General features: G+C 46.2%; 1 protein-coding gene across 1 annotated transcript in view; it reads right to left on the reverse strand.

Annotated features, from left to right (window-relative positions):
- LOC311139272 (uncharacterized protein) overlaps positions 1-22,446 on the reverse strand; it is a gene marked incomplete at its 5' end in the record, with an annotated part of 67,458 nt that overhangs the window by 37,021 nt on the left and 7,991 nt on the right. Inside the window, 4 exons of the mRNA XM_084174160.1 lie at positions 62-115; positions 1,902-1,988; positions 9,920-9,997; positions 17,422-17,580. Coding sequence (XP_084030286.1) covers positions 62-115; positions 1,902-1,988; positions 9,920-9,997; positions 17,422-17,580 — 378 coding nt within the window. The remainder of the gene's footprint in view (positions 1-61; positions 116-1,901; positions 1,989-9,919; positions 9,998-17,421; positions 17,581-22,446) is intronic.

Consider the following 22,446-nt stretch of genomic DNA (forward strand, 5'->3'; position numbering starts at 1 on the left):
GACACAACCTGTGTAAGCACTGAGCAGCATAGTGTGATGGAGGGTGAATAGTATACTTTACCACATTGCCTGGCTCCCCTTGATTTCCTCTGGCCCCTCTGATACCAGCACCTCCCTGGAAGGAAGGAAGGAAGGAAGGAAGGAAGGAAGGAAGGAAGGAAGGAAGGAAGGAAGGATGGATGGATGGAAGGACACCATAAACACCATGATAACCATACTGTACATCTGAATGGGAATCATGCTGTAAACCCTTCATCTGGAACCCTGATGAAGGCAGCTTGTAGTTGAAACGTTGGTTAAATGAATACATGTAGCTACTGCATCTGGGGACAGAGGTTGGGGCTACTGTCTTTTCCTTTCATAAAATACAGAACTGAGAACTGTGTTTACTATACAGATGGAGACACTGGCTACTGGGGTTGACCCAGGTTCCAGGCCTGTCCCTCCCTGTCCCTCCCTCCCGTCCCTCCCTGTCCCTCCCCCCCGTCCCTCCCTGTCCCTCCCTGTCCCTCCCTGTCCCTCCCCCCGTCCCTCCCCCCGTCCCTCCCTGTCCCTCCCCCCGTCCCTCCCTGTCCCTCCCTGTCCCTCCCCCCCGTCCCTCCCTGTCCCTCCCTGTCCCTCCCCCCCGTCCCTCCCTATCCCTCCCCCCGTCCCTCCCTGTCCCTCCCTACTCTGCTCTGACTGACTGACTGATGAAGGCATCTGGAGGTAATTGTCCCATCTGGCCTCAATGGCCTCCTTCCTCTTCCTGTGTTTGCCTTAATGGCACCCCTGTGGGGACGTGGAGGCAGGTACTAATAGTTCCTATGGCTGGAGGCTATGATAGCAGAGGCAGAGGCAGGACAAGTGCATTTGATGAACGTCCTTCACACGCCCAGTCTGTTACAATAATAGCAGTGATTAAAGACACACTGAAGAATAATAGAATTAAGGGCAGGAACAGTTTTACTATGGGTTCAACACGTTCAGCGAGGACTATTGTGTCTTGATAAAGCCCCACTTTAACTCCCGTACAGCTTGAATGTTATAACAAGGGTTTAGTAGTTCAACAGTGATCAGAGCCAACGACCACATAAACATCAAGAGGTTGGCTATAGAGGAACCTCAGATTAAATCTTCCTCCATTGTGGTTTTAAACTCTGCCTATAGGCTCCACCTGGAAACTGGAAATGTACATGTGTAGACAGTAGAGAGAGGACTAATCTGCTTTGATAAATCGATATCCATATAATGACTTTCTCAAACATGTCTGTTTGTTGATACAGCGTTGGCCCCGTAGTGGCTCTGGAACCGGTTCTGCCTCTCTCTCTCTCTCTCTCTCTCTCTCTCTCTCTCTCTCTCTCTCTCTCTCTCTCTCTCTCTCTCTCTCTCTCTCTCTCTCTCTCTCTCTCTCTCTCTCTCTCTCTCTCTCTCTCTCTCTCTCTCTCTCTCTCTCTCTCTCTCTCTCTCTCTCTCTCTCTCTCTCTCTCTCTCTCTCTCTCTCTCTCTCTCTCTCTCTCTCTCTCTTCCCTCACTCTCCAGCAGAATGTATGAAGACTCTCACGCTGTTGGGGTCCTTCCCCTTACAATGTCCACCTGTGGCGGAGACACGTCCACAGTACTGTGTGACATTGACCCTCCCCAGACCGGGAATGTTTCACCAAATTTACTTTTGGTGGCTGGTTTGGATTTCCTTCTGTCGGCCCCTGGAGTCTCTTTTCCTGCCTGCTTGACGGCACTCTGGAGCAATGATGTCTCTGGGTGTTGTTTCTGTCTAGGATTGTTTTGTATCGTGTTTAGTAGGGACCCCAGGAAGACTAGCTGCTGCATAAAACACTAACCAATAGAGAGGAGAGTTGAGGCTGTGTTAAAACGGCACCCTATTCCCTAAGACAGTAAATAAAGACAGTAGTAGGACTTACGGGGGGTCCCGTGGGTCCAGGAGGTCCTTTACTGTCCTGAGAACAGCTACAGGCATGGGGCATGGCAGGACAGTCCTCCTCCAGCCTCTGTGGAACAACAGAAAACAACAGACAATAGTGGCAATTCAAAACCCCACACAATAACACACGCAATTCCATTTCCTATTTGTGATTCATATCAGGACCGAACACAACATTGTGAATTAAAGTAAACAAAACTATTGTCACACCGGGTGGCTAACTGGTTGAAATGGGAGATACATTTTTTATATTTTTTAAAAAAAAATTTAGGGGGTAGATCAGCTTAATATTGCAGATAGATTGTAACTTCCATCAATGTAATTGTCTGCATCACTTCCAATCCCCCATGTTTATATATATATATACATACATATACATTTATACATATATACATACACACATACATACATACACACATACATACATACATATCCTTTAAAAAAAAAAAATATTCCCCTTTATTACTTTCCAACCCTACCACCCTTTCCCTAATTGGCGTAAACTAGTGAACAACAATGCTTAGGCCTCTACTTCCAGCTTATACTTACTATATAAATTTTATGGACACAGTCAATTTTACAATAATTATATTTTGTTTGTTTTTTCTCCTGAACTTCTTCTACTCTCAACCTCTCCGAATAATTTTCATGATGTCCATCCGGTTTGAAATGGGAGATACTTATGTAAATGCTTAGCTTGGTGAGAATTTGAGATATTATGTAAATGTTCAAGAAAGAAACAGTTTGTATGTCTCTTGGTGAGACTAAATGCCTGGAGTTGGTAGATAAGCTTTTCAATTTGTCCATTTCCAGGTTTCTCTATCAGTTTAGCTCCTTCTGTCCTGTGCCCCAGTGTTGAGTGTGTGGCTGGAGTGCTGCAAGGCCTCAGGTTGCTATCTCCCCTGTTCCATCAGTCTGTCAGCAGGAGAAAATAGAACCTCTCTCCTCTCCTCTGCTCTCCTTTTTTTTCATTTTTTTTTTTCACCTTTATTTAACCAGGTAAACCAGTTGAGAACAAGTTCTCATTTACAACTGCGACCTGGTCAAGATAAAGCAAAGCAGTGCGATAAAAACAACAACACAGAGTTACATATGGGGTAAAACAAAACAAAGTCAAAAATACAACAGAAATACATATATATATATAGTGTGTGCAAATGTAGCAAGTTATGGAGGTAAGGCAATAAATAGGCTATAGTGCAAAATAATTACAATTAGTATTAACACTGGAATGATAGATGTGCAAGAGATGATGTGCAAATAGAGATACTGGGGTACAAATGAGCAAAATAAATAACAATATAGGGATGAGGTAGTTGGGCGGGCTAATTTCAGATGGGCTGTGTACAGGTGCAGTGATCGGTAAGGTGCTCTGACAACTGATGCTTAAAGTGAGTGAGGGAGATAAGTGTCTCCAGCTTCAGAGATTTTTGCAATTTGTTCCAGTCATTGGCAGCAGAGAACTGGAAGGAATTGCGGCCAAAGGAGGTGTTGGCTTTGGGGATGACCAGTGAGATATTGTCACGATCGCCAATGAAGTATGACCAAAGCGCAGCGTTGGGAGTGAACATGATGATTTTAATTTTGACACACACGACAAAACAAAACACGATCCGTGACGTCCTCAGTTACACCGACTGAATAAAGAACAAAAACCCACAACCACAAGGTGAACACAGACATTTAAATATGGCTCCCAATCAGAGATAACGAGCCGACAGCTGACACTCGTTACCTCCGATTGGGAGTCACTGACCAAACATAGAACGCGAACACCTAGACACTACCCACAGTACACAACACACGGAAATCTACACACCCTGACTAAACACAAAAAGTCCTAGAACCAGAGTGTGACAGTACCCCCCCCCAAAGGCGCGGACTGCGACCGCGCCTAACTACAAGCAAACAGGGGAGGGCTGGGTGGGCATTCCTCCTCGGCGGCGGCTCCGGCTCCGGGCTTCCTCCCCACTTCCTCTCCAACCCCCCAAAGTACCCCTGGTCCTGTCTAGCCCCGCTGGCCGGAACCGGACTGACGACACGCGCCCCTGGCTTGGTGCGTGGATCCTGGCTGGACGGCTCTGGCGGATCCCGGCTGGACGGCTCTGGCGGATCCCGGCTGGACGGCTCTGGCGGATCCCGGCTGGACGGCTCTGGCGGATCCCGGCTGGACGGCTCTGGCGGATCCCGGCTGGACGGCTCTGGCGGATCCTGGCTGGACGGCTCTGGCGGATCCCGGCTGGAAGGCTCTGGCGGATCCCGGCTGGACGGCTCTGGCGGATCCTGGCTGGACGGCTCTGGCGGATCCTGGCTGGACGGCTCTGGCGGATCCTGGCTGGACGGCTCTGGCGGATCCTGGCTGGACGGCTCATGGCTGGCTGACGGATCTGGCTGCTCATGGCTGGCTGACGGATCTGGCTGCTCATGGATGGCTGACGGATCTGGCTGCTCATGGCTGGCTGACGGATCTGGCTGCTCATGGCTGGCGGAAGGATCTGGCTGCTCATGGCTGGCGGAAGGCTCTGGCTGATCCTGTCTGGCGGAAGGCTCTGGCTGATCCTGTCTGGCGGACGGCTCTGGCTGGACAGGGCTGACGACGCACCCCGTAGGCTCGGTGCGTTGAGCAGGGACAGACAGAACCGCACTGGGGACACACACCCCTGGCCCTACACGGGGATCAGGAACGGGCCGGACCGGACTGGAAACACCCCCCAGTACCTCTCGCCGTGCCTCCACACTTTCCATCCCCTTCGTAACCAGTGGCCCCCTTAAACTGGCGGCCATATCTGCCAACCTCTTGCACTCCTCCGGGCCGTACACCTTCTGCCCCGACGTCGTGAGCCCCCCCCCTAAAAATTTTCTGGGGGTCTCTCCTCTCGGTGGACCAGGCCTCCATAGTCCTCTCCCAACCTTCGCTCTTCTGGCTCCACCACTCGTTATCCAACTGCTGCTTGGTCTCGTTGTGGTGGGTTTTTCTGTCACGATCGCCAATGAAGTATGACCAAAGCGCAGCGTTGGGAGTGAACATGATGATTTTAATTTTGACACACACGACAAAACAAAACACGATCCGTGACGTCCTCAGTTACACCGACTGAATAAAGAACAAAAACCCACAACCACAAGGTGAACACAGACATTTAAATATGGCTCCCAATCAGAGATAACGAGCCGACAGCTGACACTCGTTACCTCCGATTGGGAGTCACTGACCAAACATAGAACGCGAACACCTAGACACTACCCACAGTACACAACACACGGAAATCTACACACCCTGACTAAACACAAAAAGTCCTAGAACCAGAGTGTGACAGATATACCTGCTGGAGCGCAGACTACGGGTGGGTGTTGCTATGGTGACCAATGAGCTAAGATAAGGCGGGGATTTGCCTAGCAGTGATTTATAGATGGCCTGGAGCCAGTGGGTTTGGCGACGAATATGTAGTGAGGACCAGCCAACAAGAGCGTACAGGTCACAGTGGTGGGTATTATATGGGGCTTTGGAGACAAAACGGATGGCACTGTGATAGACTACATCCAATTTGCTGAGTAGAGTGTTGGAGGCTATTTTGTAAATGACATCGCCGAAGTCAAGGATCGGTAGGATAGTCAGTTTTACGAGGGCATGTTTGGCAGCATGAGTGAAGGAGGCTTTGTTGCGAAATAGGAAACAGATTCTAGATTTAACTTTGGATTGGAGATTCTTAATGTGAGTCTGGAAGGAGAGTTTACAGTCTAACCAGACACCTAGATATTTGTAGTTGTCCACATACTCTAGGTCAGACCCGTCGAGAGTAGTGATTCTAGTCGGGTGGGCGGGTGCAAGCAGCGTTCGGTTGAAGAGCATGCATTTAGTTTTACTAGTGTTTAAGAGCAGTTGGAGGCTACTGAAGGAGTGTTGTATGGCATTGAAGCTTGTTTGGAGGTTTGTTAACACAGTGTCCAATGAAGGGCCAGATGTATACAAAATGGTGTCGTCTGCGTAGAGGTGGATCTTAGAGTCACCAGCAGCAAGAGCGACGTCATTGATATACACAGAGAAAAGAGTCGGCCCAAGAATTGAACCCTGTGGCACCCCCATAGAGACTGCCATAGGTCCAGACAACAGGCCCTCCGATTTGACACATTGAACTCTATCTGAGAAGTAGTTGGTGAACCAGGCGAGGCAGTCATTTGAGAAACCAAGGCTATTTAGTCTGCCAATAAGAATGCGGTGGTTGACAGAGTCGAAAGCCTTGGCCAGGTCAATGAAAACGGCTGCACAGTACTGTCTATTATCGATCGCGGTTATAATATCGTTTAGGACCTTGAGCGTGGCTGAAGTGCACCCATGACCAGCTCGGAAACCGGATTGCATAGCGGAGAAGGTACGGTGGGATTCGAAATGGTCGGTGATCTGTTTGTTGACTTGGCTTTCAAAAACTTTTGAAAGGCAGGGCAGGATGGATATGGGTCTGTAACAGTTTGGATCTAGAGTGTCACCCCCTTTGAAGAGGGGGATGACCGCGGCAGCTTTCCAATCTCTGGGGATCTCAGACGTTACGAAAGAGAGGTTGAACAGGCTAGTAATAGGGGTTGCGACAATTTTGGCGGCTAGTTTTAGAAAGAAAGGGTCCAGATTGTCTAGCCCAGAAGATTTGTAGGGGTCCAGATTTTGCAGCTCTTTCAGAACATCAGCTGTCTGGATTTGTGTGAAGGAGAAGCGGGGGGGGCATGGGCAAGTTGCAGCGGAGGGTGCAGAGCTGGTGGCCAGGGTAGTGGTAGCCAGGTGGAAAGCATGGCCAGCCGTAGCAAAATGCTTGTTGAAATTCTCGATTATTGTAGATTTATCGGTGGTGATAGTGTTTCCTAGCCTCAGTGCAGTGGGCAGCTGGGAGGAAGTGCTCTTATTTTCCATGGACTTTACAGTGTCCCAAAACTTTTTGGAGTTAGTGCTACAGGAAGCAAATTTCTGTTTGAAAAAGTTAGCCTTTGCTTTCCTAACTGCTTGTGTATATTGGTTCCTAACTTCCCTGAAAAGTTGCATATCGCAGGGGCTATTTGATGCTAATGCAGTACGCCACAGGATGTTTTTGTGCTGGTCAAGGGCAGTCAAGTCTGAGGAGAACCAGGGGCTATATCTGTTATATCCTGTTATATCCTGTTATCTCCTGGCCTCGCAGCAGCACCATACATCACAGCTATCTCCTGGCCTCGCAGCAGCACCATACATCACAGCTATCTCCTGGCCTCGCAGCAGCATCATACATCACAGCTATCTCCTGGCCTCGCAGCAGCACCATACATCACAGCTATCTCCTGGCCTGGCAGCAGCACCATACATCACAGCTATCTCCTGGCCTCGCAGCAGCACCATACATCACAGCTATCTCCTGGCCTCGCAGCAGCATCATACAGCACAGCTATCTCCTGGCCTCGCAGCAGCATCATACATCACAGCTATCTCCTGGCCTCGCAGCAGCACCATACAGCACAGCTATCTCCTGGGCCCGGCTAGCTAGAAACACAGTTATCATTAAAATAATTGTCCTATCCTTTTCCAATGATAAAACGTGCTTTGAAAGAGCCAGGGAGGCCGGTAGTAGGTAATAAATACAGGCTAGCGGTCTGTGAGTAGTGAGGTGGGCAGGACTGTATCTGAGAGGATGGGGTATTGGGAGTGTTTTGTAGCGGTGTTACTAACAGAGTAATACAAATCTTAGAATCAACTATTAAAGACTACCAGAACCCACTGGATTTTCCAATTACATTGAAAGAACTACAGGACAAAATACAAACCCTCCACCCCAAAAAGGCCTGTAGGGTTGATGGTATCCTAAATGAAATGACAAAATATACAGACCACAAATTCCAATTGGCTATACTTAAACTCTTTAACATATTCCCACAACAGCACTATTAACAAGGCATGTCCTACAGGCCCTAGTTTTGTCGCACCTGGACTACTGTTCAGTCGTGTGGTCAGGTGCCACAAAAAAGGACTTAGGAAAATTGCAATTGGCTCAGAACAGGGCAGCACGGCTGGCCCTTGGATGTACACAGAGAGCTAATATTAATAATATGCATGTCAGTCTCTCCTGGCTCAAAGCGGAGGAGAGATTGACTTCATCACTACTTGTATTTATCAGAGGTATTGACATGTTGAAAGCACCGGTCACCCATGCATACCCCACAAGACATGCCACCAGAGGTCTCTTCACAGTCCCCTAGTCCAGAACAAACTATGGGAGGCGCACAGTACTACATAAAGCCATGACTACATGGACCTCTATTCCACATCAAGTAACTGATGCAAGCAGTAAAATTAGATTTAAAAAACAGATTAAAACACCACAGCGGGGACTGTGAAGCAACACAAACATAGGCACAGACACATGCACACACACACAATAATATACACACACGTACACATGGATTTTGTACTGTAGATATGTGGTAATGTGTTGTGAAATCTGTGAATGTATTGTAATGTTTTACAAATGGTATTAACTGCCTTAATTTTGCTGGACCCCAGGAAGAGTAGCTGCTGTCTTGGCAGGAACTAATAGGGATCCATAATAAACCCCAGGAAGAGTAGCTGCTGTCTTGGCAGGAACTAATAGGGATCCATAATAAACCCCAGGAAGAGTAGCTGCTGTCTTGGCAGGAACTAATGGGGATCCATAATAAATACAAATACACATACTGTGCCTTCTATGTCCTCTGTTTGCTGTGTTTTATCTCCACTATGTTGATTGAGTACTTTTGTGTTCCAGTTCCTTATATTTGAAGATGTATTATTTAGCTAATTATCCTTTCTTCTAATGCTGTCTTATCAATTTATAAAATACTATAAACAGAAAGTGTAATACTAATGGTATAGTGTAGTTGTAGTTTATTTCTTTAACAATTGTTGTATTTTATTGCTTTTCTATATGTTTTTTTAAAGATTACAATCCCTACCATGGCTAGTATTGGGTGTTCCATTATTCGGCTCCTCTATGGGAACTTTGTAATATTTAGAATAGCCATGGAGTAGTCTTGGTGTCTCTGAACATTTGGTATTCAATATACAGTTTATCGACTATGAGAGCTACACGTTTCCCTTTTAATCTATTCTCCTTGAAGATTGGGTACAGAACTTTGCGCCATTCTGCAATTTCCTTCGGGAACTGATCATTCATGCCTTTTTTCGCGCCAGCGAGTCTTTTACCCAGGCTTTTAACCATTATTTTATCTTTAAAGAAAGCAAATTTGGCAACGATTTTGGCGCCCATATCTCTGTCCTCTCTGTCCGAAACGGTGCGCACGTTCGAGTTGAATTTTGTCGACAGCTTCGCGTGGGATCTGAAGCACTGTAAGAAATAATTCCTTCACCACACTTTTCAGGAACACTCTCCTTCTTTTTCTTGGATACCAGTAAGTTCCAGATGTTGTATGTCAAGTAAGGCTTCTCTCTCTAAGATGTTCTCCTTTTTAAATTCATTAACGTCAGTTTCAATCTTATTGACTGTACCTTTTAGCTTGTTTGTTTCTTTCTACATTGTCGCCGTCACTCATCTCGAGGCCTTCATCTCCTCTATATCTTTACTGACTAATTCAAGTATGCCCAGTTTGTCATTTATTGATTTTAACAGATCGGTTTCCACCCTTACCATTCCCGGTGGTGAAAAGCATAAATCGTCTGTGTCCGTCGAGGAGTCACGTTTTCTTTTGGAGATTGGTTCTCCTTGTTTGCTCTCCGTCATGTTTGGGTGTTGCTTGATTTCGTAATATTTGTCGATACATTTCTCTTGCTTTATTATTTGTTTTGTGTTGTTATCCAGATTTAAGGTTATTACCCACCAGTATGTGAAGTGTTAATATTTAGTCTAACAGATATTGAATATTACGTTTTTATCCTAAGGCGATCTGTGCTCAGTCCGCCATCTTCACTATGGTCTGTTGGTCTGTTGGTCTGTTGATTGTTGGTCTGTAGGTTGGTTGAAAGGTTGGTTAAAAGGCAGTTGTTCTTACCAGTCCAGGGAGCTCACAGCACTTGTCTCGACTGGCCCAGGACGTGCTGCAGATAATGTCAAACATCTGGATCTGGAACTATACACACACAGAGAACAGCCACACAGAGAACATCCACACAGAGAACAGCCACACAGAGAACAGCCACACAGAGAACAGCCACACAGAGCCACACAGAGAACAGCCACACAGAGAACAGCCACACAGAGAACAGCCACACAGAGAACAGCCACACAGAGAACAGCCACACAGAGAACAAACAAATAGAGCCACACAGAGAACAGCCACACAGAGAACAGCCACACAGAGAACAGCCACACAGAGAACAGCCACACAGAGAACAGCCACACAGAGAACAGCCACACAGAGAACAAACACACAGAGCCACACAGAGAACAGCCACACAGAGAACAGCCACACAGAGCCACACAGAGAACAGCCACACAGATAACAGCCACACAGAGAACAGCCACACAGAGCCACACAGAGAACAGCCACACAGAGAACAGCCACACAGAGCCACACAGAGAACAGCCACACAGAGAACAGCCACACAGAGAACAGCCACACAGAGAACAAACACACAGAGCCACACAGAGAACAGCCACACAGAGAACAGCCACACAGAGCCACACAGAGAACAGCCACACAGAGAACAAACACACAGAGCCACACAGAGAACAGCCACACAGAGAACAGCCACACAGGGAACAACAACACAGAGAAAGGGTTAATATTGGCATGATATTGCAACACACTTACGGTATTCAGAGTTCTATACCGTGTCTAAACCGTGTTCTACACCGTGTTCTACATCGTGTTCTACACCGTGTTCTACATTGTGTTCTACACCGTGTTCTACATGCTTCAGAGAAATATACAAATAGTGGTTGTGACGTATGATGATGACTCTGTCTGCTCAACAGGCTGTTTAATGGTGACTGTCTGCTCAACAGGCTGTTTAATGGTGACTGTCTGCACAACAGGCTGTTTAATGGTGACTCTCTGTCTGCTCAACAGGCTGTTTAATGGTGACTCTGTCTGCTCAACAGGCTGTTTAATGGTGACTGTCTGCTCAACAGGCTGTTTAATGGTGACTGTCTGCTCAACAGACTGTTTAATGGTGACTGTCTGCTCAACAGGCTGTTTAATGGTGACTGTCTGCTCAACAGGCTGTTTAATGGTGACTCTCTGTCTGCTCAACAGGCTGTTTAATGGTGACTCTGTCTGCTCAACAGGCTGTTTAATGGTGACTGTCTGCTCAACAGGCTGTTTAATGGTGACTCTCTGTCTGCTCAACAGGCTGTTTAATGGTGACTCTGTCTGCTCAACAGGCTGTTTAATGGTGACTCTGTCTGCTCAACAGGCTGTTTAATGGTGACTCTGTCTGCTCAACAGGCTGTTTAATGGTGACTGTCTGCTCAACAGGCTGTTAATGGTGACTGTCTGCTCAACAGGCTGTTTAATGGTGACTCTCTGTCTGCTCAACAGGCTGTTTAATGGTGTCTGTCTGCTCAACAGGCTGTTTAATGGTGACTCTGTCTGCTCAACAGGCTGTTTAATGGTGACTCTCTGTCTGCTCAACAGGCTGTTTAATGGTGACTGTCTGCTCAACAGGCTGTTTAATGGTGACTGTCTGCTCAACAGGCTGTTTAATGGTGACTCTCTGTCTGCTCAACAGGCTGTTTAATGGTGACTCTGTCTGCTCAACAGGCTGTTTAATGGTGACTGTCTGCTCAACAGGCTGTTTAATGGTGACTCTGTCTGCTCAACAGGCTGTTTAATGATGACTCTGTCTGCTCAACAGGCTGTTTAATGGTGACTCTGTCTGCTCAACAGGCTGTTTAATGGTGACTGTCTGCTCAACAGGCTGTTTAATGGTGACTCTCTGTCTGCTCAACAGGCTGTTTAATGGTGACTCTCTGTCTGCTCAACAGACTGTTTAATGGTGACTCTCTGTCTGCTCAACAGACTGTTTAATGGTGACTCTCTGTCTGCTCAACAGGCTGTTTAATGGTGACTCTGTCTGCTCAACAGGCTGTTTAATGGTGACTGTCTGCTCAACAGGCTGTTTAATGGTGATTGTCTGCTCAACAGGCTGTTTAATGGTGACTCTGTCTGCTCAACATGCTGTTTAATGGTGACTCTGTCTGCTCAACAGGCTGTTAATGGTGACTCTGTCTGCTCAACATGCTGTTTAATGGTGACTCTGTCTGCTCAACAGGCTGTTTAATGGTGACTCTCTGTCTGCTGAACAGGCTGTTTAATGGTGACTCTCTGTCTGCTCAACAGGCTGTTTAATGGTGACTGTCTGCTCAACAGGCTGTTTAATGGTGACTCTGTCTGCTCAACAGGCTGTTTAATGGTGACTCTCTGTCTGCTCAACAGGCTGTTTAATGGTGACTGTCTGCTCAACAGGCTGTTTAATGGTGACTGTCTGCTCAACAGGCTGTTTAATGGTGACTGTCTGCTCAACAGGCTGTTTAATGGTGACTCTCTGTCTGCTCAACAGGCTGTTTAATGGTGACTCTATGTCTGCTCAACAGGCTGTTTAATGGTGACTGTCTGCTCAACAGGCTGTTTAATGGTGACTCTGTCTGTTCAACATGCTGTTTAATGGTGACTCTGTCTGCTCAACAGGCTGTTTAATGGTGACTCTCTGTCTGCTCAACAGGCTGTTTAATGGTGACTGTCTGCTCAACAGGCTGTTTAATGGTGACTGTCTGTCTGCTCAACAGGCTGTTTAATGATGACTGTCTGTCTGCTCAACAGGTTGTTTAATGGTGACTCTCTGTCTGCTCAACATGCTGTTTAATGGTGACTCTCTGCTCAACAGGCTGTTTAATGGTGACTGTCTGCTCAACAGGCTGTTTAATGGTGACCCTGTCTGCTCAACAGGCTGTTTAATGGTGACTGTCTGCTCAACAGGCTGTTTAATGGTGACTCTCTGTCTGCTCAACAGGCTGTTTAATGGTGACTGTCTGCTCAACAGACTGTTTAATGGTGACTCTGTCTGCTCAACAGGCTGTTTAATGGTGACTGTCTGCTCAACAGGCTGTTTAATGGTGACTCTGTCTGCTCAACAGGCTGTTTAATGGTGACTCTGTCTGCTCAACAGGCTGTTTAATGGTGACTGTCTGCTCAACAGGCTGTTTAATGGTGACTCTGTCTGCTCAACAGGCTGTTTAATGGTGACTCTCTGTCTGCTCAACAGGCTGTTTAATGGTGACTGTCTGCTCAACAGGCTGTTTAATGGTGACTCTCTGTCTGCTCAACAGGCTGTTTAATGGTGACTCTGTCTGCTCAACAGGCTGTTTAATGGTGACTGTCTGCTCAACAGGCTGTTTAATGGTGACTCTGTCTGCTCAACAGGCTGTTTAATGGTGACTGTCTGCTCAACGGGCTGTTTAATGGTGACTGTCTGCTCAACAGGCTGTTTAATGGTGACTGTCTGCTCAACAGGCTGTTTAATGGTGACTGTCTGCTCAACAGGCTGTTTAATGGTGACTCTCTGTCTGCTCAACAGGCTGTTTAATGGTGACTGTCTGCTCAACAGGCTGTTTAATGGTGACTGTCTGCTCAACAGGCTGTTTAATGGTGACTCTCTGTCTGCTCAACAGGCTGTTTAATGGTGACTCTGTCTGCTCAACAGGCTGTTTAATGGTGACTGTCTGCTCAACAGGCTGTTTAATGGTGACTGTCTGCTCAACAGGCTGTTTAATGGTGACTCTCTGTCTGCTCAACAGGCTGTTTAATGGTGACTGTCTGCTCAACAGGCTGTTTAATGGTGACTCTCTGTCTGCTCAAATGGCTGTTGAACCAACGGGGAATAGATGTTGAATTGACATCTGTGCCCAGTCGGAATGCATTGACATGAGATGAGACATTTGAAGCACTTTTAAACACTAAGCTAAAATAAATTACATGTATTTATTATGAGATTACACCTTGATAAGATTATTGATTTGTCAACCATCAAGTATAATTGCTGAGGAAATATCAAAGCCTCACCACTTTAAAGTACAATAAACTGAGAATGAATGGAAAAACATCAAGGGGGACATTTTTACTTTCCACCAATTCCCCCAAAATGCTGTACAAAGCACTTTCTTTCCATCAGACAATCTCCAGAAATAATACAATAATAATACATTCTCACATAGTTGCAAAGCAGTCAATTAATGTACCCTCAGAGGTGCACAGAAATAATCACATAACTATTATGCATCTAACAAAGACTGCTCCTCAACTTATTTCCTGTTCTGACATCTTGGGTCACAGTGATCCCAGTGAGGAGGACCAGGACTGTGTTGTTATGGGACTATAGAGACTGTGGGGTGTTGTTGTGGTCTTATAGAGGCTGTAGGGTGTTGTTGTGGTATTTAAAGAGGCTGTAGGGTGTTGTTGTGGTATTATAGAGGCTGTAGGGTGTTGTTGTGGTATTTATAGAGACTGTGGGGTGTTGTTGTGGTCTTATAGAGGCTGTAGGGTGTTGTTGTGGTATTTAAAGAGGCTGTAGGGTGTTGTTGTGGTATTTAAAGAGGCTGTAGGGTGTTGTTGTGGTATTATAGAGGCTGTAGGGTGTTGTTGTGGTATTATAGATGCTGTAGGGTGTTGTTGTGGTATTTAAAGAGGCTGTAGGGTGTTGTTGTGGTCTTATAGAGGCTGTAGGGTGTTGTTGTGGTATTTAAAGAGGCTGTAGGGTGTTGTTGTGGTATTTAAAGAGGCTGTAGGGTGTTGTTGTGGTATTATAGAGGCTGTAGGGTGTTGTTGTGGTATTATAGATGCTGTAGGGTGTTGTTGTGGTATTTAAAGAGGCTGTAGGGTGTTGTTGTGGTATTATAGAGACTGTAGGGTGTTGTTGTGGTATTATAGAGGCTGTAGGGTGTTGTTGTGGTATTTAAAGAGGCTGTAGGGTGTTGTTGTGGTATTATAGAGGCTGTAGGGTGTTGTTGTGGTATTTAAAGAGGCTGTAGGGTGTTGTTGTGGTATTTATAGAGGCTGTAGGGTGTTGTTGTGGTATTTAAAGAGGCTGTAGGGTGTTGTTGTGGTATTTATAGAGGCTGTAGGGTGTTGTTGTGGTATTTAAAGAGGCTGTAGGGTGTTGTTGTGGTATTTAAAGAGGCTGTAGGGTGTTGTTGTGGTATTATAGAGGCTGTAGGGTGTTGTTGTGGTATTTAAAGAGGCTGTAGGGTGTTGTTGTGGTATTTATAGAGGCTGTAGGGTGTTGTTGTGGTATTATAGAGGCTGTAGGGTGTTGTTGTGGTATTTAAAGAGGCTGTAGGGTGTTGTTGTGGTATTTATAGAGGCTGTAGGGTGTTGTTGTGGTATTTAAAGAGGCTGTAGGGTGTTGTTGTGGTATTTATAGAGGCTGTAGGATGTTGTTGTGGTATTTATAGAGGCTGTAGGGTGTTGTTGTGGTATTATAGAGGCTGTAGGGTGTTGTTGTGGTATTTAAAGAGGCTGTAGGGTGTTGTTGTGGTATTTAAAGAGGCTGTAGGGTGTTGTTGTGGTATTATAGAGGCTGTAGGGTGTTGTTGTGGTATTTAAAGAGGCTGTATGGTGTTGTTGTGGTATTATAGAGGCTGTAGGGTGTTGTTGTGGTATTTAAAGAGGCTGTAGGGTGTTGTTGTGGTATTTATAGAGGCTGTAGGGTGTTGTTGTGGTATTATAGAGGCTGTAGGGTGTTGTTGTGGTATTTAAAGAGGCTGTAGGGTGTTGTTGTGGTATTATAGAGGATGTAGGGTGTTGTTGTAGTATTTAAAGAGGCTGTAGGGTGTTGTTGTGGTATTTAAAGAGGCTGTAGGGTGTTGTTGTGGTATTATAGAGGCTGTAGGGTGTTGTTGTGGTATTTATAGAGGCTGTAGGGTGTTGTTGTGGTATTTAAAGAGGCTGTAGGGTGTTGTTGTGGTATTTATAGAGGCTGTAGGGTGTTGTTGTGGTATTTAAAGAGGCTGTAGGGTATTGTTGTGGTATTTATAGAGGCTGTAGGGTGTTGTTGTGGTTTTTAAAGAGGTTGTAGGGTGTTGTTGTGGTATTATAGAGGCTGTAGGGTGTTGTTGTGGTATTTAAAGAGGCTGTAGGTTGTTGTTGTGGTATTATAGAGGCTGTAGGGTGTTGCTGTGGTATTTATAGAGGCTGTAGGGTGTTGTTGTGGTATTATAGAGGCTGTAGGGTGTTGTTGTGGTATTTAAAGAGGCTGTAGGGTGTTGTTGTGGTATTTATAGAGGCTGTAGGGTGTTGTTGTGGTATTATAGAGGCTGTAGGGTGTTGTTGTGGTATTTAAAGAGGCTGTATGGTGTTGTTGTGGTATTTAAAGAGGCTGTAGGGTGTTGTTGTGGTATTTAAAGAGGATGTAGGGTGTTGTTGTGGTATTTAAAGAGGCTGTAGGGTGTTGTTGTGGTATTATAGAGGCTGTAGGGTGTTGTTGTGGTATTTAAAGAGGCTGTAGGGTGTTGTTGTGGTATTTAAAGAGGCTGTAGGATGTTGTTGTGGTATTTAAAGAGGCTGTAGGGTGTTGTTGTGGTATTATAGAGGCTGTAGGGTGTTGTTGTGGTATTTAAAGAGGCTGTAGGGTGTTGTCGTGGTATTTAAAGAGGCTGTAGGGTGTTGTTGTGGTATTTAAAGAGGCTGTAGGGTGTTGTTGTGGTATTATAGAGGCTGTAGGGTGTTGTTGTGGTATTTAAAGAGGCTGTAGGGTGTTGTCGTGGTATTTAAAGAGGCTGTAGGGTGTTGTTGTGGTATTTAAAGAGGCTGTAGGGTGTTGTTGTGGTATCTAAAGAGGATGTAGGGTGTTGTTGTGGTATTTAAAGAGGCTGTAGGGTGTTGTTGTGGTATTTAAAGAGGCTGTAGGGTGTTGTTGTGGTATTAGAAATGCTGTAGAGTGTTGTTGTGAGACTATATAGTGTGTGACTGAAAGCTGTAGGTCTAAAGGACAGCCAGCTCAGAGGGTGATGCAGAGTGTCAGACAGCACTCGGTGTTTCTCAAAATGCATACTACCGTGCTCCGAGCACGCAAATTGGAGCACGGGAGAGTCAGAGTATGAGTCTAAATCAAAGTATGCGAAACGGAGCACGGAGGGCACTTCTCGAATGCGTACTCCGTTTGTACATATTTTGAAGCATCCGTCGATGCCAGCTTCAACGGAAAGTATGCACAGAAATATGACACAACCACTTCTCGAAATCAATGGCGGCAATTATCTGAGCGAGAGAAAATAAACGTCCTCTGAGAATGCGCTCAGCGCATGAGAGTGTGGAACACGGTAGAATGCCTATTGAGAAATACGCCATGTCATGCTTTGAAAGTGAAATGTCTTGCACATCTAGAGGTCGCTTGTCTTGCAGGTGTGTTGGAAGATGTGTAAGAGTAGTTTAAATGAAAAATAAACTCCTATCCAAACTATGCTTGTTTGTTGTGCTAACGTTTCAGGCTTTCAACCTTCAAAAAAGAGACAAACATTAGCAGCACAATGTGTGGTAGTTTCCTCCATCGTTCTTACCGGAGCTGAGTTGTTCCTCTTCCCTCTGGATCGTACCATGCGTCCCAGTACCTCCACCCCGTCTATACTGATGTTGCCAGCCGCGTTGATGGGCTTTTCTCCCACTACCTTACAGTCCATCACCACCCTGGCAGTGGTCTTACTGACCGTCATGTGGAGCTGTGGGGAGAGGAGAATGGAACACCATGTTTTAAACGTACTGAAACAAACCACAGCATTATCAGTCTGTGGGGAGAGGAGAATGGAACACCATGTTTTAAACGTACTGAAACAAACCACAGCATTATCAATCTGTGGGGAGAGGAGAATGGAACACCATGTTTTAAACGTACTGAAACAAACCACAGCATTATCAGTCTGTGGGGAGAGGAGAATGGAACACCATGTTTTAAACGTACTGAAACCAACCACAGCATTATCAATCTGTGGGGAGAGGAGAATGGAACACCATGTTTTAAACGTACTGAAACAAACCACAGCATTAACAGTCTGTGGGGAGAGGAGAATGGAACACCATGTTTTAAACGTACTGAAACAAACCACAGCATTAACAGACACACTTTAAATAAAGTATATTCTAGACAAAGCCTACATAGATGCTTCATAAATCATCTATAAGCAAATGTCAAGCAAGCATACTGTATAAGGGTCGTATAACAGGTCCTTGCATGTGGTGCTTTGCCAGATATGGTATAACTATCATCCAGAGAGTAAATGCTGTCTCCTAACAGTCAGTGAGTGGACAATATAGTAGACCTATCAAGTCATCAGCACTTTCATCAAAATAAACAACAGTCAGTTTTATTAACTGAAAGTGTACAATTATCTGATGTAAAAACAAATCCAACTCCGACTCATTCTCTGGCGTCAAAGTCCAAGTCCAAACTCTGGCAGTAGTTCAATGGTAAACCCGTCCGTAGCTGTACCCCATCTAGTCACAACCCTATCCATTGGCTGTGAGCAGGGCCAACCCATGAGAACTGTTGTCCGTAATAAAAAAACACAGGTGTAATGCCCATTTTTAGTGAAATCTCTGGGTTGAATCACCTCAAAAACAATGTTCAAGAAATTGTTTCTCAATAAATATTGCAAGATTTACCTGCCATGCGCACCTATCAACTTCCTCCTTGTCACAATGTATTGTAGCAAATTCACAATAAATCACAGGTTTCCCAGACAGGCTCCTCTGCTGTTCTGGGATACAAAGCCGAGTTACAACCGTAATCATAATAGCCGCCTCCCAAATGGTACCCTATTCCCTACACAGGGTACTACTTTTGACCAGAGCCCCGCAGTAACAAGATGAGGCTAATCTGAAGTTAGACAGAGTTCATATTTGTGCGTCAGAAACAGAATCCATCTGGGCGGTCTGTGACGTCTGTAATGCTCTGTACGGTCGTTTTAATGGGTTCTTGGGAGTGAAACTATTTTCTCCAGTTCACTGGGTATGATTTTGTTTCTATATGTCAGAACGTGTCAAACGCCTAGCTGCCTGCCTGCCTGTGTTATGTGGTTGGATCCAAGGTTCAGTCCCAAATGGAACCCTATTCCCTATGTAGTGCACTACTTTTGACCAGAGCCCATTACACTATATAGGGAATAGGGTGTCATTTGGGACACTGCCCAGGACTACTGTTGTGGGTTTAGAGATATACTTAACCCAACACACGGACAGCATATCAGCCTCCAAAGACAATTGCAAGAGAGAGAACCATTTTTAAAACCAACAATAGCCTGAACAACAAATGTTTTGCCTGAACAAGAGAAGTTCAACAGTCTACCAACTAACACTGTATCCACAAGGCCTGGGCTGCATCCTATTCCCTATATAGTGCACTACTTTTGACCAGAGTTGATGAGGCTAATAAGGCTCTGGTCAAAAGTAGTGCACTATATAGGGAACATGGTGCCATTTGGGACAAAGGCCATTAATCGAACAGTTTTATTCATAGTCTGACCAATGTCATGGGGACAGTATCTCTGCTGTGGATGTGTCTGTCTGTCTGAGAGTGGCTATGAATAGGGATGGTAGTTTAAGGGATGAACCCCATGGCCTTGATGATGATATTCAGGACAGGGACGGAGGGGACGGTGAAGAGAGGAGGACAGGGACGGAGGGGACGGTGAAGAGAGGAGGACATGGACGGAGGGGACGGTGAAGAGAGGAGGACAGGGACGGAGGGGACCGTGAAGAGAGGAGGACAGGGACGGAGGGGACGGTGAAGAGAGGAGGACAGGGACGGAGGGGACGGTGAAGAGAGGAGGACAGGGACGGAGGGGACGGTGAAGAGAGGAGGACAGGGACGGAGGGGACGGTGAAGAGAGGAGGACAGGGACGGAGGGGACGGTGAAGAGAGGAGGACAGGGACGGAGGGGACGGTGAAGAGAGGAGGACAGGGACGGAGGGGACGGTGAAGCGAGGAGGACAGGGACGGAGGGGACGGTGAAGAGAGGAGGACAGGGACGGAGGGGACGGTGAAGAGAGGAGGACAGGGACGGAGGGGACGGTGAAGAGAGGAGGACAGGGACGGAGGGGACGGTGAAGAGAGGAGGACAGGGACGGAGGGGACCGTGAAGAGAGGAGGACAGGGACGGAGGGGACCGTGAAGAGAGGAGGACAGGGACGGAGGGGACGGTGAAGAGAGGAGGACAGGGACGGAGGGGACGGTGAAGAGAGGAGGACAGGGACGGCGGGGACGGTGAAGAGAGGAGGACAGGGACGGAGGGGACGGTGAAGAGAGGAGGACAGGGACAGAGGGGACGGTGAAGAGAGGAGGACAGGGACGGAGGGGACGGTGAAGAGAGGAGGACAGGGACGGAGGGGACGGTGAAGAGAGGAGGACAGGGACGGAGAAGAGAGGAGGATTAGAAGTATAGAGGAAAGGAGAGAGAGGAGAGACACACACATGTAGCCCAACACACACACACACACACACACACACTCAGTCCTGTGGGTCAGATGGGTCCTCTGATCAATTGTGTGCTATAATTTGAGTGCCAACATGATGTATTAGCCTATTTCATCCAGCGCGCTAGCTGTGTTTTTAATTCGAACGGCGAGTGTCACTGACATCCTCCTCGCTCCTCGCTGCTCTCTACTGCAATATGCAGCGCTTCAGTTGTTTGCTTTTCCCATTTAAGACATCCCACGATTTCTAACCGTGTGAGGACTGATGGGTTTTTCTATTACAGCAGATAGGCAGAGTGCATTTTGCATCTTTCTTACAAAACAGCCTCCTCCAATGTATGGGACTGACAATGACTCAGAGAGAAAATAAACAGGAAACCGATGGAGTACAGTTTGGTATCACTTCAGAGTGGTAGAAACAAGATCCTTAATTAGACTTGTCTTAGAGACTAAATACAGAAGGTCCAATATGAGAATCCCATCCATTCATCAACGGTGGCGTAGTCTGCAGAGTTTTATTTCAACTTCCATCGCTTAAATGATTCTGCTTCAGGTAGTTTTACTTGATAATACCTCAACTATGTGAGATGTAAACTCTCCATGCTTTACTGTAATGTATGCTGGTATTAAAAGCTGTGTATCAGCATAATCCATCTCAAATGTATTCTAAACATTGCCACATTGACACAAAATGTTCTAGGAGAGAAATGCATGAAGGAGAGAGTTATGAATCAGCACATTTTCCTTACTTCTCCTCTCTTCTCCCCATTAGCCATGTAAACAGGATATGGAATACTTGAACTGTTACCATGCAACCCCCCCCCCCCCCCCCCATTGCACCCATATCTTACATCTCAGAATTTGAGAGGGGTTACTTACTGTAGCTTTATAGCACAATTGGCAACACTTTATCTGAGAAATACATTTCTGATTACCCCTTTAAGTCAAATCTGCAGAAATCCATAATAGCCTCAACTCCAGAGAGAGAGAGAGAGAGAGAGAGAGAGAGAGAGAGAGAGAGAGAGAGAGAGAGAGAGAGAGAGAGAGAGAGAGAGAGAGAGAGAGAGAGAGAGAGAGAGAGGAGAGAGAGAGGAGAGAGAGAGAGAGAGAGAGAGAGAGGAGAGAGAGAGAGAGAGAGGGAGAGACAGAGAGAAAGAGAGAGAGAGAGCGAGAGAAAGAGAGAAAGAGAGAAAGAGAGAGATAGAGAAAGAGAGAAAAAGAGAAAAAGAGAGCGAGAGAGAGAGAGAGCGAGAGATAGAGAGTGACAGAGAGAGAGACAGAGAGAGAGAGAGAGAGAGACAGAGAGAGAGAGAGAGAGACAGAGAGAGAGAGAGAGAGAGAGTGACAGAGAGGAGAGAGAGAGAGAGAGGGAGAGACAGAGAGAAGAGAGAGAGAGAGAGAGCGAGAGAGAAGAGAGAAAGAGAGAAAGAGAGAGATAGAGAAAGAGAGAAAAAGAGAAAAAGAGAGAGAGCGAGAGATAGAGAGAGAGAGAGTGACAGAGAGAGAGACAGAGAGAGAGAGAGAGAGAGAGAGAGAGAGAGAGAGAGAGAGAGAGAGAGAGAGAGAGAGACAGAGAGAGAGAGAGAGACAGAGGAGAGAGAGAGACAGAGAGAGACAGAGACAGAGAGAGAGAGAGAGAGAGAGAGAGAGAGAGAGAGAGAGAGTGACAGAGAGAGAGAGAGAGAGAGAGAGAGAGAGAGAGAGTGACAGAGAGTGACAGAGAGTGACAGAGAGAGAGAAAGAAGAGAGAGACAGAGAGAGAGAAAGAGAGAGAGAGACAGAGAGAGAGAGAGAGAGAGAGAGAGAGAGAGAGAGAGAGAGAGAGAGAGAGAGAGAGAGATTTGTTTAAAAGCGACGTTATTTCTGGGGTCAGCAATATTCAGGAGGGCAATTCTCTGCGCCAGTGGATTTACATTGTGTAAATGAGTTTCAGATGGAGGCAAGGCAGGCAGATAAACACTAAGACCCTGGCTGCTCTGTCTTACCAGCCACAGCAGCAGACTGTGAAATGTGGTCCCTAATACCAGTTACCAAATCAAACAATACATAGACCATGCCTCTGCTTCAGAAACACTGGGAGACAGAGCAAAGCATTTTTATGCTACCAAGCTAGAATC

This window comes from Coregonus lavaretus (genome assembly GCF_964263955.1).
Source record: "Coregonus lavaretus genome assembly, chromosome: 13".
Lineage (NCBI taxonomy): Eukaryota > Metazoa > Chordata > Actinopteri > Salmoniformes > Salmonidae > Coregonus > Coregonus lavaretus.